The following is a 17,594-nucleotide window of genomic DNA, read 5'->3' as shown; positions in this document are numbered from 1 at the left end:
AAACTGTTGAGGACATCGTCACAGAGACTGGAAAACAAGACTGAAACCAGTGTTTTACTAGAATAGGGAATATAGGGATTAGTTAGGGGTTCAGTATCTTGCTCAAGGACACTTTGACATACTGTGGGAGAGCTGGGGATCAAACCCGGAACCTTCTGATGACCATACCCAACAAAGAACAGAGAAGCTCAGACGACAACTGAGCTTTACATAGAAAATAGTTGTTTGCTGTTTTATTCGCGTTAAAAACAGATTTCTGATTGGTTCACAGGAAGTCGTGTAAACTGGTTCACAAAGTTTGTCCACAGAGAAACTTGAGGAAGCAGTGTTGCCCACTCTGGTGACTGACAGGTGATGTGTGGGTTTCATCAGCACGCCGTCCAGCCGGCCTCCACGCCGCCGCCGCCAGTTCTGAAGACCCGTACGGGAAGCGTCCTGACCCGAGCGGGGCGAGCGGGCGTTCGATGCCGCGGCACAGTGGCTATTATTACTAATGAGCGCAACATACAAGGTGCTGGCTTAGACAAACAGGCTGGTGACCCCCCCGCCAACAATTAGAGGCTGTTGTCCTGACCTTTCCTCGGTGACCACCCTGGAACCTGGGATTGAAAATAATGAGTGCGGGCTGCAGTCATTACCTGGAGGGGAGGGGCCTGGCCTGTGTGTGTGTGTGTCGCTGTCAGAGAGCGATGGCTCTGCTAATACACTCAATATGGCTCACCTTGTGTGTGGTGTGAGGTTTGTGTGCCGCTGTCGAGGCAACTGTTGTGGTTTACTCTGTATTTGTGTGTGTTTGGAGTCGTGCTTTTACTCTTTCATGTCAGAGAGTGCACATTTGAGTTAAGTACTGTGTGTACTTTCATAATTTACCGACTTGGCTGAGCAGGGCAATGTGCCGCCGTCTGTAGATTTTGGACGAGTGTTTTCCGATGGCACGTGGTCGTCCAAGCCGTCTCTCTCCGTCCTGGCTCCATTCCCCCCCCCCCTCGCTCTCGCTTCCAGCTCTTCAGATTGGATCGGCCCAATGTGGAAGTCGAGGACAGTGTTGCCAGTGCTTCAGTGCAAGATCCACATCGCTCGCTCTCCGTCTGCCCCTATCCCTCTCTCCCTCTCTCTCTCACTCTCACACACACACACACACACACAGAGAGACACACACGATCTCTCCTGGTTGTGTGTTTACAGTGTGTTTTCCATCCACAGTGCAGGCTCGCTTTGCTGTGCCTCTCTGGTCTCCTTCCTCATTTGCCTTCGACAACACAGATAATCCCACTGAACAAGATCCCTCATTCAAACCCATCTCACCCACACACACACACAAACACACACATACATACACTTTTATATAAACACCGAATTAACAAACATTTCCAGATGCTCAGAAGCACATTCACATGCACAAAACCCGGAGCACACAACTACACACACACACACACACACACACACAAACACACACACACACACACACACACACACACACACACATACGAGGTGCCAACCATTGCCATGGCAACTCCAATCAGCAAAGGCTCCATTTCCCCCATTACATTGGGGATATGACAGTTTCTCTCTCCTTCTTTCTGCCTTCCTCACATTTTGATTCTTTCTTCTCCTCCCTCTCTCTCTTCATTCCTCTCTCTTTCGCTCGGTCCTTTTCTCAATTTCTCATCCCCCACCTCCCGTCTCTGCTGTTCCAGTTCCCCCCCCCCACCCCTCACACTCGCATCCACTGATACAAATCAGCACCATGACTCGTGTGTATATATATATATACATGGGATTATGCACATATTCCTGCCTGGTTCAGTTCAAGCCCAAGTTAAAGATGTGTTTTTCTGTCTCTACTGATCCCAGTTTGATTCCCATTTTATTTCTAACCTCAATGTAGAGCTTTTAACCCACATGATCAGCTTATGCATCCATACATTATATTAACTGTAGGAGGTGCACCCTGGAGAGTTTTCCATTATATAACACGGGGCTGGTATCACTTAGCCTCACAGCAACATTGGAGGATTCTGCACTTCACGATTGATGGCCGTGTTGAAAGCTCAGTGCCAAAATGTGCCGGTCGGTGGAAACATGGAAAATCAGATTGTGGCGGTGGATGGTTCTTCTTCTTCTCCTCGGTTCTGTGGACTGAGTCCTGCTGCAGCTCATTTCCAGGGGGTTCCGAAAGAAAAACCTTGTCTCCAACATGGTGTTTCTCCTGGTGGTGGATGGTGGGTGTCCCGGCCTCTTAGTGTGACGGCTCATGAGACAGAACCGAGGAGAAGCAAAGGAAAATCATCAGCACCTGTGCCTGGGCCCCGTGCAGCCGGTTGATTGACAGCTTACTCTGTTTTTATTGAGGGCTCTCTGCTCGTTGGTGATTTTCATATAGTTTGACAAAATACAGGAGAAGGATGTGCACCGGGGAAACGACACGTGTAACTGGTACCAGTGTGAAGTCGGGCTGTTTACCATGTTCCAGTCACACTGATTGTCACAGGATCCTTCTGCAGCCGTTATCTTATTGTAGAATGTCAGTGGAGTGACGATGTAGATCAAATTCAACCCCTGGTTTGGTTTGTGTGTACGTCCTTGACCTACGCGATTGCTGCTTGTTTAATTTACAGAGCTGCCCAGCCCCTGTCCTCACCCCCCGACCCTGCCCTGGTCCCCTCCCCCCTCTCTCCTCTCTCCCTCTCAAAAGACCATTTGGGGTCCATTCACTTCAAAGACCCCCCTAAGACACTTAATGGCACCATTGTTGTTTCCCCTTCAGAAGAAACAAAGGTGAGAGGCGGAGAAGGAGGGAGAGGAAGATAATGTTCTCTTAAAATGACAGCCCCCTCGTGCTATCGCTCTCCCTTTCACACAGGAGATAAAGAATAAAGGAGATAGAGGAGACACAGGTCATTTAAGCCAGTGCCGACTCTTGAAATCAATGATTGTATTCAGCTAATTGGGCGTCAGTTGTTGAAATTAACTTTTTTTGTAAAGAGCTTTCTTCACTCAAGTGACATTATCTTCTTTCAAAATGGCCACTGGCTTTGCAGCTATCGAACCATATCAGCCTCTCAAGACTCTCGACCGTGCTTGTCACTGTAAAACCACACGCTACACACTTACAGATGGTGCACACTCACATACACACACACACACACACACACACAAACACACAGTCGTGCACAAGTGTGTGTGAAAACCCTGCCAAACCAGCAGAGACGCGTCCAATTCACAACTCGGCTCCACAGAGTTAAATCTCAAGAGCATCCAAATTGAACACTGACACATATCATACGCCTCTCACTGGATTTGAAAGTGTATATTTAGCAGCTTTTCGCTAATGGCGATGTTTCACAGGTGACTCTGTGTCCGTGAAGCTAGAGATAATCATTCATATCAAACACACGTTTCTAGTCAAATGTCTTATTTGAGCTGCACAAGTTTTATATCTATTTATTTTCAGTGCAGAAAATGAGAAACGTGCATTTTAGGAGAGTGGTGGTGGTAGGAAACAGAAAATCAACATCCTGAAATCTCATCTTCTCTCATTACGTTCTCTCCGGATCAGCAAAGTGAATATGAGGTCAGCCAATCAGAGAGCGCGCTGCCTGAGGAGACTCAATGATTTATTAATTAATTGGTAATTCGTTAAGGAATAAATACTATTATTTCACCCACAGGGGAGATTGCCATTATGTCTGTTTTGCACCACAGGAGGTTTGTTTTAATGTCGGATTCCGCTCAGCTCAAAGTCCATTAAGCTCTATTGGTATAAGAATGATGTTTGGGTTACAAGCAAACGCATGGACACTGCAGTCTGGACATCTTCCTGAAAAACTTCCAGACCAGTTGTCCTAAAACTCGTCTTGTGTAGTTTACTCATCAATTGTGTGACTTTTAGGGGAAGGAAAGATTTTAAATCAATGACACCAAACCTCTCTCAACACCTTGAATTTCTTATTTCATTTTGATAAACAGATCAGAGTGACGCATCCCTGCACAATCAAAATCCTCTCATGTTATTTCATTAACCTGATTTTCGACAAGGGCTTCTATGTAATTTAAAAGAGAGAATTACAAGTGAAGAAACAAATGAGCTCCTTTGATAATGTCTTATAATTAAAGGCTGTGGAGACGAGGATTCTGTTAATCTGGTTGCGTAAGAACTTCACATATAAAGCTTTTTCTTATCACTTAACAAAGTCCCACTTTAGAAATGTACAAGTTCCCTTTGAGATTTTCTACCAGTGAAAGCAGACGATGGCAGAATAAAACTATTTAAAGCAGGAATTAAAAAAGAGCTTTGACTTGAGTATTTCTTGTGTTTCTCCATGAAAAACCCAAACCAGTCTCCCAGCACACGGGGCTGTGTGCCAGTATCTTCACACAGAACTTTAAACCACGCGACACCAAACATCAGCTTATCTGGGTCAACACCAACACGCCTGCGTTTGGCAGTGACAGCGGTCACATGTTTCATTCATCACCATCCCTTCCACAGTTTTCAGCCCCACTGTAATTAATATGGCATCAACCCTGTGAACCGGGCAGCCGCTGTCGCTTCGTTCAGCCCGAGGCGGCACCAGGTCCGGTCCGGCCGGGACGCTCCTCGCTTTTACTTCTCCTAAAAAGATCTTTCTCCATGTGTTGAAAAGATGTAACCACAGAACTGGTGTAATGGAAATAATCCTGACGAATATCAATTCAAAAGTTGGATAAAATGCTCAGACCAGAACAAGAAATCCTTTTTATTATATGAATGAATTAAAGTTTGTTTATAAACTTATCAACTTTCAGTTTGGCCAGTGTCCCTTCCACTAACATGGAGGATGTATTCCCTTAAAACTCATCTCTGTTTTGAGGATTTACTGTATGAACGAGTGAGTCGACCTGTTCTTCCTCCTCCCATATAAACTTGTTTGTTGTGTATTGCCCGGTCAGCCGCAGATCATCATCCATCCCCGCTCTGCCGGGGTTCACCGGAGGTCAGGGCGCGCTTGGGCGCGCTTGATAACGCCATCGCTATCTCCCCTCTTATCGATATCTAAATTACCAGCAGCCCGGGACACCTCTGGAAGCTGTGAGGGCGCATACCAAGCATACCCCCGCGTCGGCCTCCTCTCCGGGAGATGAGCCTTGATAAACACCGACGGTTGAGGCGAGGTATTTCCACGACTGACGGTTATTGACTCGGCGTTACAGTGATTTGTTTCTGCGCTCCGGCACAATTGATTAACCATAAGGAAACTCTGGAGACGTTATTGGATTACTATTCAGAGAGATTGAGTGTCAGTCTCCGTCCGATTCCGTATCTCATCCATCTCTCTGCCTCTCTCTCTTCAGAATATATTAGTCCTTCTCCATAATGGCCGGCTGATGCGGAGGCGTCTCCTGTCCTGCATTTGATATTCTACATCCACCGCTAAATAATGATGGATCCATAGGGTTGTCTCGTTCACCTGACGGCCTCTTCCCTCTCTCTCCATCTCCGTCTGTCCGTCCCTCGCTTCCCTTTCATGTCTCTCCGCTGGTTTCAGTTCTATGAGCCCCCCCCCCCCCCGCTGTGGACATCCCTGTTTTATTCCGTCTCTTACAAATCCCTCGCAATAAATGGCTGGATTAAGCGTTCAAAGAATAGAACGTGGGTCAGGGTTGGTTTGTACATTTAAACATGAAGAACAAATAGATGAAATAAAAACTTTAAACAATATCCTATACAGTGCACTGCCTCGGAAATTGGACTTTACTGAATCCTATTTTACTGGATAAATCAGATATAGTCCCAAAACTCCCAATGATTGTATTTAAGATTATAAAAAACTGTTGATTCTCTACTGACTCCTTATTATCTAAACTAAACTGTGAGACACTGGAACCCAACACACTCCCTCCCAGCTTTCCCATGTGCTTGTGTAAATACCAGTGTGTCCCTCTGTGGCCCCCGTTTCCCACCATCTCATCTCAAGGGGACAAAGATATGGTCCATATCGCCTCCATTGATGCATATCAAGGTCAATCAGTGACAAAGGGAGGCACGATGAAGCAAATGTCATTTAAAAGTGTGTGTGTGTGTGTGTGTGTGTGTGTGTGTGTGTGTGTGTGTGTGTGTGTGTGTGTGTGTGTGTGTGTGTGTGTGTGTGTGTGTGTGTGTGTGTGTGTGTGTGTGTGTGTGTGTGTGTGTGTGTGTGTGTGTGTGTGTGTGTGTGTGTGTGTGTGTGTGTGTGTGTGTGTGTGTGTGTGTGTGTGTGTGTGTGTGTGTGTGTGTGTGTGTGTGTGTGTGTGTGTGTGACACGGGGCCACTCACTTACATGGCTGACACAGATGTTACCTTTGTGGTCAGAAGGCTGTAAGTCAATTAGGTTTGCTAATGGGGCTGAGTGCTCTAGCTGTCTTTACACGCACACAAACACACACACGCACACAAACACACACAGGCACACACGCTATTGATAAGATTACCATGGTAATGTGAATGCACCGGGTTAAACCACATTAAAGGAGCCGCCTTTCTCAAAGATCTGTGCTTTTTATAAATAAAGAAAACTGTCCGCCATCTTATCCTAAGTGCCCTCCTGCGCCGCCGCCGCCTTCAGTGTCTCTGCCTGTTTCTGATAATGAGACTTTTTCTTCTTCTCCTCTCTCGTGGCAGATGCGCGGCAAATCTCCGACTTCCTCCGACCACCTGCCTCACGTCTCCGGCTCCGTCAGTCGAGCAGCTAATTACGAGCATCTTCTCTGAATTCTGAGAAAAAAAATTCACAGATGCTTCCACAATCCATCTTTATCTAAACACATTTTCATTTCAATACAGGGAAACATCGTGTGTCATGTATGTTCATATATGAAAAGAAGTGATTTATACAGGTTGGCATTTTCACAGCTGAAAGTCTGGACCAGGTTTTTCACTTCTTTAGCAGGTTGGTCCGAACTGTCCCCAAAATATGGTTCACGCTACACCTTGAATTCATCTTCAGCTAAATTCTGGTCTGGGATGTGGATTCGAGGAACATTTCACTGGTTATTTTGGTTGGAGGTGTCAAAGCGTCCTTACAAGCACAGTAGAAGTAACATGCACTATATTTAAATTTGAAAATCCAAGTCTTCAGAGCCCGACTTCCTATAATAAAGACCTTATTCTTCATTTTCTGCCACATTTTGTTGCAGAAAGGTGCAAAACTCCCTCACAAAAGAGAAATCCCTCTCTCTCTCGCTCTCTCTCTCTCTCTCTCATTAGCATGGATTTATCCTCCAGTGTTTTCTCTCCCCGGTTTGTCAGGCGCTGATCTTTCCTTCGGAGGCCCAGTGATAAAGGCCCCGCAGAGTAAACAAGGCGTGGAGAATGGCCTCTTGTTTTTTTATTATTGCCTCCTAATTCAGCTCCTCATTCCTGCCGTGGCAGAGCGAGCGGGGGGGCCTGCGGACCCTGCAAGCGGGTGGTGGTGGTGGTGACTCAGAGACTTCCAGGGTTTGGGGGGGGATGCACAAAAGGCAAATATATAAAATGTACATACGGAAAGTAGAGCAGATTTTGTTTCTGATTTGTTTTTCTCAGCAGAGGAAAAGCTAAAAAGATGAGCTGAAGGTGAAGTTTTGATGTTGACTCTATTTCCGCTGTTATTTGAAAACCGCTCAGGTGCTGAAAGCTGTCTGGAACATATGTGTTGTAACCCCCCCCCCCACACCCTCTCTTTCTCTCTCTGTCTCTCTCTCTCTGGGCTTCAGACTGAAAAGAGGGGTGGGCGAGGGGCTTTGCAGGGAGCAGGGTGGCGAAGGTCACTTTGATGTGACTGTAAAGACGCACAGCAGGCCAGTGGAACGACATGAAAGGGACGGAGCAGAAGCAAAACAGATCCTGGTGGAGGAGCGGAGGAAGAGGCGCTCTCCCCTTTTCCCTGCTTCAACGTAGAGATGATAATGATGCTGCATCATAAACAAGGGGCGGCCTGGGAATAGAGCAGGCGTCTTGCAATTAAAGTGGGCAAACAACATTTCTAAAGCAAGCCGACAACAGCTATGGGGGCAGAGGCACAGGAAGCAGCAGCGTGGCAATCGTGCACGTGTCAAAAACACAAAAACGGCACGTTATAAAACAGGTTAATGAATCGCCCTTCATCAGAACGGTGCAGCTGATCATCCACTGTGACTTATTTACTGAATCAGTCCAGGATTCACGCTCCGAGCTGCTTTGGATATGCTACGATTGAGCAGATTAGTCTGGGTAGCTGTCACATGTGCTACCCTGAGTGTGTGGATCTAATATATCAATTATCTTAATGTATGCATGATCCAACAGGGAGTTGGTCAGTGTTCCTTAAAAACACTGCCCCCGAGCCTGGGTTTCTCCCCACCTCAGCTTGATGCAGTTGCCTGCCCCCATTAGGCCGAGCTGCGTACTGCACAGGAATCATGAGTAACTGCAGCCAGTGGGTGACAAACTGATCGAAGCAACCGCAAAACATCAGATTGGGTATGTTGGGGCAATCGGATGAGAACCTGCGCAGAGAGACAGAGAGAAATCTGCTGTTTCCGAGGGTGTTTCCTCAAATCAGAGGAAAACGCCTCATGCGTTTCTGCACTGCTCCACTTTGAGGTTTCCTCTCCGTCTGCTTCTGGAAGTGTTTTGATGATTGAGACGTTTTTTAGTACCCAAGGTAGCACATGCAGAAGCTGCACATATACACAGAGGGAGGAGAGGGAGAGGAGGAGGAGGAGGAGGGGGAGGAAGAGGGTTAAGACAGCAGACAGACACCAGATGTTTCCATACAATCCAGACAGAGCGGCAGAGCCAAGATTAGTGCATGCAGTACAGTAGGTTGTGTACAGTGTGTGTGTGTGTCTGTGTGTGTGTGTAGTTATTACCTCAGCCAGGGCATGCCCGTATCCTGGGTGGCCCATCAGGAATCCGACGGTGGCAAGTCGGGCTAGAAATAGCAGGATGGAAGATGGAGGAGGTTTGTGATTTTGTGCCTCCTGGTTAAAGAAGGGGGGGGGGGGGGGGGGATCTTTCTCCATAGAGGGAATATCAGAGTGTGTGTGTGTGTGCACAGATATGCTTATAAGATAAAGATCCGATGAAACTTTAATGATCCCGAGGGGGAATTGGGTCACAGCAGCAGCATAAAGAAAAGTGTGTGCCGATTAAAAAAAAGAAAGTACAACAAACGGCACATTTATAAGATCAGAGGTGCGGCAGCTTCCTCCTGCTTTTAACACCGAGGTCTGTCGGCCTCTCAACCTGTGTGTGTGTGTGTGTGTGTGTGTGTTTGTATAACAGTAACACTTCATTATGTGGTTGCCGTCCCTGAAAGGGCTCGCACAGCTCCGGGAGCACGAGCTGCAGCGCCCGCCTCGATGAACCGACCACTTCTGATGTTCTCCCAGTACCCTCACCGTCACCCCACCTCCACACACACACACACACACACACACTTGAGATGCTGATAGGGTCAAGTCGAGGCTATCTCTAGCTTATCTCCCCCAGCCCCCCCCCTGTCCTCAGATCTAAAGCCGTGCCGTCCGCGAGACGAAAGCTGAAGGTGTCGACTTGGGGATCACTCGGCGAATACCAGGGCGTTCGAGCTGGACCCGTGGCCGGCTGACTGGCAAAACACACTGATGTGTGTGTGTGGGACCTGGGGTAGGGGGTCGCCGAAAGGGGGTAGAAGAGGTGTGTGTTTGTGTGTGACAGACAAGGGAGAGAAAGAAAGAGAGGGAGCTTTATCAGTCATGCTGTCAGTCTCTGGAGCCGGTAGTGATAAGAGAGGCAGCATGGTTCTATCTCTCTCTGTCTCTGCCTCCCACACACACACACACACACACACATAATGGGGGGGAGAGAGACCCTTTTGTGTTCCCCTCCACCACCCATGAGTGAACACAGTGCAGGTGTGCTGAGGTGAGGAGCTGGACCGCATGGCAGCCATTTGTCGACTGTATTCCAGGGCCGAGAGGTGACAGAGGGACTACGGACGCCGAGACCTGGGGAAGAACACATTGCAGGGGAAAGGGGGGGTGCGGGGGGGAGGGGTGCTGGGCTTCACGTTTTGCAGCTGCAGGTTCAATTTCACTGCTGTGACACCTAAACGGCCTCTGACACTGAGACATGCATCGGTCCTGTGGCTTTTTTAGACGGGGGGCTCATAACACCACACATTCTGGCAGGGTTCCGTTTTAGTTGTTTGCCCCATATCTCATTCTTTATTTCATGATCTTGTCCCTCTTGATGCCGTCTGCATTGTAACTTTGTTATAATGACGAAACATACACAGCCGATCATTGAGGGCTGCACTACACATATTCCCAGACACATTCCCTCTGCATCTATCTATCTCTCTGCTTCTCCTGTGGAACTGCTGCCCTCCATTAGCCATGTGCTGACCCAATATTTTGGGGGTTGAAAGCTCACATGTGGGGAGGGGGGGGGGATAGAGATGTTGACAAATGGGAGAGAGGAGTATCAAATGACCCCTGGGGACTGGGAGGGGGCAATGGAAAAGAAAGTGACCCAGTGTTCCTTGAAGGTTTTATCCAGCCTGTGCTCTCCCTTCATCTCCCTTTATCTCCCTTCATCTCCCTTTATCTGGCTGTAAAGGTCAATAAGGGGTTAAGTAAAGTTCACCCGGCGCCCGTTAGTCAATGCTTTCTCATCAATATACACTAACACACGAGCAGCGCAGGAAATAAACACCTCTAATACGCACAAACAGCTCCGTGAACTCACAAACTGGTTTATGCCAGTGTGGAGGCCCCACCCAGAGGCTCGGATTAGCCAATCGCGGTGACGTGTGACAGCCGCCGCACCCCCCGGGCGAGAGGTGGGCTTGAAGATGACTGACGGGCCGCGAGGATGCTGCAAGTCGATGGCATCCAGTCAACCTGGGGGATGCAAGGCGGCGGAGGGCGACAGTTGACTGGGATGACAGACACACAGTCACAGACCTGTCACTCGACCTCCTGTCAAGGGCGCGGGGGCCTTTTGTTGACTTTGTTTACGACTCGTGACTGTGAGGAGGAGACGGCGACATGAGAATAACGTTTTCCTCCACATCCTCTTCGTCTTCTAGTGCTTTTTTTCTCAGATCTATGGGGGGAAAGTGGGCAGCTTCACCCACAAAGGGTTCAAGTCCCTGGCAGAAGGTGCCCAGTATGTTGCTTTGCTTCGAAAAAAGTGTCCCAAGAGTCCTGACCTTTAGGAATGCACCTAGCTGTTCCAAATAAAGATGCCAGCGAGGCTACATACTCATGATACAGCCGGGCCTCAGCCAGTCCGCCACATTGCACGGTAACACAAGCCATAGGCAGGGCACATGGGCTGGACGCTGCAGAGGCCTTTCTCAGCAGATTATTTTGGGCTCACTACTGTGTCATTACTCGACCTCCCGCTCTGTATTTAGGCCGGTTGATTGTAGGGCTGAGCCTGGGCAGGGCCGAGGTGGGCTCTCCCCTCCGCTGAGTCGAGGGCTCTGACAGTGGCCCCCGGTCGTTTTGATGTGTCTTTTGTGGTGAAAGCCGGCCGCGTGCCATGCCAACACCACCACCAACACAACCCCCCCCCCCTCCTCGGTCACACACTCCTCTCCCTCCCTCCCTCCCTCTCTCTCACTCTTTCTGGGATTCACCGTCTCTCCGCTGTGTTCCTCTGAAAACAGCCCGAGGAGATGATGTGCCGACTGGTTTACAATTACAATATATCTTATCTCCGCCTTATCTGTGGAAGAGTTCATATCTGTGGCACCTGTGTGTGTGTGTTTGTTTGTGTGTGTGTGTTTGTACAGGGGCTTGTCATCCTTATGGGGACGAAAAGCAGGTCCCCATAACGTAAAATTAGTACATTTTAAGGTGAAGACATGTTTTGAGGTTAAGTTAAGGTTAGGTTTAGGGCATGGTTAGATCCAGGTTAAGGTTAAGGTTAAGGTTAAGGGTTAGGCAAGTAGTAATTGGTTAAGTCCCCAGGAAATCATGTAATGTTCTCTGAAGACTTGCAGACACGACTCTCTCTCTTTCTGTCTCTCTCTCTCTGTGTTTGTGTGTGTGTGTCACAGAGAGAGTGAAACCAATGCGCGTGCCCGTGCTGCCTCTCTCTCTCTCTCTCTCTCTCTCCCTCCCTATAATCAGCCACCGACTGGAGGGGGGCGGAGCCGAGGCGCCGCCACTGTAACGCGATAGCTGCTCGGCTCAAAAAGCGGAGATCACTCACACACACGCTCCACACACACCTCACGGTCTCGGGCGAGGAGCACACGCCGGCATTAGGAGAGGAGCTTAGGCTGCACGGAGCCTCCACCACCACCACAGAGGAACAAAACGCAGGAGCGAGCAGGACATGATTTCTGGGTGTTTTGTGGAACGCAAGAGCGCAGCGCAAGACTTTGGCACCGCGTTAAAACGCAGCTGTGGACACGCGGAATCCGGCTTCCCAGGCTGCGAGATCTGTTACTTTACGAGTCCCGCCTGCTGCTAATAGTAAAACCCTCCAAGTGAGGAAGAGAGCTCCGTGTGCGCAAAACACGCGGGGACGCAGAGGCGGTGGATCCGCGGAGTGGGAGCCGCTCGTTTGGACCTTGACGCGCAGTGGAGCCGCTGTCCTCCCCGGAGCGCAGAGATCCACCCGGAGCCTCCCGGCTTGGGAACACGCAGTTCTGATGCAGGAGTTTGTTTGGACGCTGTTTGCTGGATGAGGTTCTGGTTCCATCTCTCCTCCGAATGGACAGATTCACCCAGAAAACCCCCCTGCGCAACTGAACATCTGAATTCCGCCAGTGACATGTAGTTGTCACTTAGTTTTCTCCTCCTATGGTTTAATAATCTCCGTGGGATTATTACTCAAGATCTTTCATTTCCACTGTAACCAGTGTCTTCCCTGTTTGGTCCTGAAGGGGTGTGGATCTCTCTTCCCCCTGTTCCCTTTTTTTTAATTTCTCGTTTTTGGAGAATATCTATCTACACGAGGTGGAAACATTCGAAACTTCAAGCTCCCCGCGAGTTTTCTGAATCATCCAAGATGGATTTTGTGCCATCGCTGATTGGATTTTTAATGGCAATGTGTCATCTGGCGTTTAGAGTCAGAGGAGAAGAGGGTGAGTTTGAGTCACTTCTTTGATTTCTGTTGCTTTTACGCATGCATCCATCTCACACAATAAAATGATATATGCCTTTATATTTGGTTTATTCTTCTGGGATTATGCCTCACCAGTTTGAACAATTCTAAAAAATATTTCCCAATAGTTCCATGTCATATGTTTAAGATTATTTCAACACATGACAAAGCCATTGTGTGATAACCAGATCCATGCGCCTCTTGCTCTCTCGGATGTTTTTCTCTTAAAGCTGGTAAATACGAGACGGAACCCGAAGGTTACGCACACGCAAGGTCTGTTTAAACATGAGCCTAATGTGGAAAAACCGTGGGAACCATGATGGCGTTTTAATATTCAAATCCATAATTAATTCATCCTTTTGCCAAGTTGTTTTTTTACGCATATAAAACTACAGAACTTGGATGCTGTCATCAAATATGCAGCAGATCGGAAACAGTTATCTGTCCCAGATAGACCGGGTCCAGGCTGGAGCTTTGTAGCCGCAGCTCACTGGGCTGTGAATGATTATATGCATGAAGCTTTTTGAAAATCCAAACACATTGTTTACCCCGAGTTGTTTTCCCCCCGCTTTGATTTAATAATTCACCAAGGGAAATAAACAAACCCGCGCTGATTAAAATGCAGCTTCACACCCGAGTGTTGCTTAGACGTATAAGCACCGGCTTCAACCCGCTATTTTACAAACGCTGGTGTCCAAAGACGCCGTGCGTAAAATCCACGCTGTCGCCGTAGGACCTTTCTTTTAGGACTGTAATCACCACCATTATAATAATTATCTCCAGCAGCCACCGCAACGACTCTCCCTCCGTCATTATCCCCTCGTGTCCCTGTGCTGGGTGAAGGCTGGGCTGCTGGTGGCCGTGCGCCGGCGGCCCCCAGGCGGCGGCGGCGCGCCGTCACCTCGGCGAGCTCTCAGCAATCAAATAACAATAAGCAGGGAGGTTGCGGAGCAGCAACGGCAGGGACCCAGTGCCGTGCTTTAAGGCACTCAAGCAGGGCTAGTTCTCGCTGTACTGTTGTGAAAACCCGTCAACAGATGAGGGCAAAGCTCAAGTAGAGAAACGGCCCCAGTTTTATTGAGAAGCGTAATTAAATGTGGATTTGACACCAGGGAGCACACACTGCTCACAAATAATTAAAATATTAATACCATGTTGCTTAATTATTCCACGAGAAACGTGAATGGTGGAGATATGGTTTCGATGTGACGATGGGAATGGACGGTGGGCTCACCGTGCAGAGAAGTGACGCCACCAGTAGGATGACACATGGCCTCTCACTCGCAGGCACCTGGTCCGGTATTCATGATGCCTTTACTGCGCTTTGACTGCGGGTGTCACAGGTCAACGTGGTGCGCTCTCCTGGCGCCAGGTGGGACTTGTGCGTAAAAGGAAATGTGCTTAGTAGGATTTACTTTTCTGTTATTTTGTGTTGCGTGTGAGTGTGTGTTTTTGTGTGTGTGGTTGTTTACACGAATTAGTATTTCCCACTTTTAATGGACTGGAGTCTTCCAAACATGCTGCTTGTGTAATGTGGCTGAGTTCTGTTGTTCCGAAAGGAAACCGAGTTTTGTTCAGTTCAAATCTTTCTAGCTCTTGTTTGGATACTTGTTTTGGACAGGGCAGTCATCCCCCCCTCCCTCTGTGTGTGTGTGTGTGTGTGTTTTACTGGCTTCATGTGCCTGTGTACCCGTTGATCAGAGACAGATGTGGGCCTCTTGGCAGCCATCAGGCAAGCAAGAAGCTAGATCTCCCCTTCTCTCTCTCTCTCTCTCTCCCTCTCTCTTCCCCGCTCCCTCTCTCCCTCTCCTGCCAAGACACTGCACCATGTCCCTGCTTCCATGCTCCCATCAAGAGCCACATTACTCACAGATGCCAGAGAAAAGAGCGACTGAGAGAGAGAGAGAACAGATCGGAGACAGCACAGCGAGGTTCACAAGAGTCAGGGTGGAGGAGGCAGCCGCTGAGAGGGAGAGAGATGTGAGGGGACATGGAGATAATGAATGCAGAGGCGAATGGAAGGCAGATGCAATCGTAGGAGAGTGAGGGGCGAAGCGAGCGTGGCGTCCACCAGGCCGTGACGCCGAGAAACAAGAAGTGAACAAGGGAGATGAAGCCTCGGAGAAGCTGGTTGGGGGGGTTGTGTGTGTGGACCGTGCATCAAACAGAAGTGTGAGAGGAAAGGGCAACATCAAAGCGTGCAGGGGTCGCAGAGTTAAATGCCACCGGGCGGTGGGGGAACAGGGTTTATGAAGTGACACTGTCGTCTGGGGTGACACAGCTAAAGTGGGGGTAGAGTCACTGCCTGGGCTCGACAGGGAGCATGGGAATAAAAGAGGTGCATGTTCCATCAGAGAGGAACCTCGTCACAAAGGGAAGTGAAAGTTAAGCACATTGGAGTCACAGTAAAGCCGTTCCTCCTTCCAAAGAGTTTCTGCTTTTGATGACCGACTCCATCTGGGCTTTTTTAGCAACTTGATACATTTCCAGTAGCTGAAGGTTTTTCCCTCTGCCAAGCGAACTGTTTTGCAGCGAACGGATGCACGCCCGAGGCATCTCAGCCAGAGTCCTCCGCATGCACGGAGATCTGCCACGGTCTCGAGGTAAATGATCCGTGAAAGATGTTCGGCTGCTCGGACATTTCCAGTCGTGGCCCGCTGTTCTTGGCGGGTGGCACCTTTCGCTCGGAACCCAAACGGTCCCCTGTCTCTGCTGCGTCTGAAGCAGATAGACGTGCACTCTGTAATCACAGTAGTTTGACTCAGTGACATGTACATTAATTACTTGCTACCACAAGCATTAATATTCAGGCCATTAAGCGGCTCATTTGCATGTTTATTGAGTGGGTGGCTCTGCATCCTTTCCCTCTCTGGTATCTTCTTCTTGCAGAGTTGGATTTCTGTTCATTTAATCATTTAGTTTCCAGATGTTGGCGTCTGAGTGAACAGACTTCCTTGTTTCTTCTCTATTTGTTTTTCCTCTCCTCTCATGCCGTCGCCCTTTCTTCCCTCGTCTCCTCCGCCGCCCGCCTTTTTCGATTCTTTGCATTTCTCTGCGTTTCTAATCTGCCCCAGCCTCTGAGGTATCAGCTGCGAAAACAAGGTCACCTATTAGCATTCATAGCCAAAGACAGGCCGAGCAGCCAGTTCAATACCAGGCAGGTATGAGAGGCACGGGGCTCACTTTAAAAAGCCCCGGAACAGGCCAACGCTCGGGGGGGGGGGAATTAAAAACAAGACCCCCATAAATAAAATAGAGCTGGGTCTTTGAGTCCGTCGCATTAGCCACACACAGGGGGTCTTAATGGGCGCTCGGGGACGGGCTTAGCAGGGAGCCGGGGAGAGGGCCGCCATTGTCAAGAGGCATAGCATTTGAAATTTACTGTCGCTAACAGAAAGGGGTTAAAGAGGAGAGGGAACAAGAAGACACAGTTAAAGGGTGTTAAGTCGAGAGGAAAGACAGATCCGCAGTCGGTAGAGTCTGTAATATTGGGGCGGGGGGGTGGAGAGAGAGAGAGAGAGAGAGAGGGGCAACAAATCAGCCCAGACTCCTGCAGAAAGGCTCACTTCTTCACAGCTCTTCCCTTCCGCTGTAAACCTTTGGGGAGAAGTTGCTCGAGCTCGCATGGAGACAAAAGCACACCGTAGTCAGGTACTGTTTCGGATTAGTCCCGCGCTATTTACACCCCCCCCCCCCCCCCCCCCACTACCCCCTGCAGGCCCCAGCGACCATCTGTTTACCCGATTGATCCATTGAGGCATTGATCACGGTGGCCGGCATTGTCCACTTAGCTGATTAGCATGGGGCACTTATCCTGTTAGGGAGGGAGGAGAAGAAAAGGAGAGGAAAAGAGGATTTCTTTTAGGATATCATCGGGGCTTTTGTGAGTTCTCCAAATGAGAGAAAGTCACATTTAAGTGGCGCTTGACTGAGTGTGTTGCATTTTGTCGGCTGATTGTTGACGTGTGTGATAAATGGTTGCAGAATATATAGAATCTACAAAAGGACGTTGTGTTGCTCATAATGTAAAATGTATATATGTGCATTTATTTCCCTCATCCTCGGTGCCACGTGCAAAATTAGATGTTTCTCTGTGCAAACACTGAAACTTTCATAAGGTGTAGTCTCCATTTGTTCCCCCCCACACAGCCTGACTTTTACAGTTTCATTTACTCATTGAACTATATCTGAATTTGTATGTTTTCTCCACCGTCCAGCTGCCGGGCTGTAGATAAGGGAAGAAGAGAGGTGATAAAAAATGTTGCTTTCATATCCCAGTGTGTCGTGGACTCTCTTTGCCTGTTTTCTTCACCTCTCAGGCGGCAAAAGAATCGTTCTTCAAACACGTCTTTAAACTTTTCTCAAAGCACTAAATCTTTTTTTTTTTTTTTGAAGTAGATGCATTATTCAGATATAAGGCACCGGAGCACCTTATCAGATCCACATGCAGTTTTATAAAGAAATGGTGTAGTAATACTAGGTATGGATCAAAACAAAAGCTTTAAAG

General features: G+C 48.5%; 1 protein-coding gene across 1 annotated transcript in view; it reads left to right on the top strand.

Moving 5' to 3' along the window:
* Window positions 1–12,214: 12,214 nt before the first annotated feature.
* Window positions 12,215–17,594, top strand: part of nrp2a (neuropilin 2a) — a 41,757-nt gene continuing 36,377 nt past the window's right edge. Inside the window, 1 exon segment of the mRNA XM_062381122.1 lies at window positions 12,215–13,067. Coding sequence (XP_062237106.1) covers window positions 12,992–13,067 — 76 coding nt within the window. The 5' untranslated portion in view covers window positions 12,215–12,991.

This window comes from Platichthys flesus, chromosome 22, assembly GCF_949316205.1.
Source record: "Platichthys flesus chromosome 22, fPlaFle2.1, whole genome shotgun sequence".
NCBI classification, from domain to species: domain Eukaryota; kingdom Metazoa; phylum Chordata; class Actinopteri; order Pleuronectiformes; family Pleuronectidae; genus Platichthys; species Platichthys flesus.
This window is presented reverse-complemented; position numbering and strand designations above follow the sequence as displayed.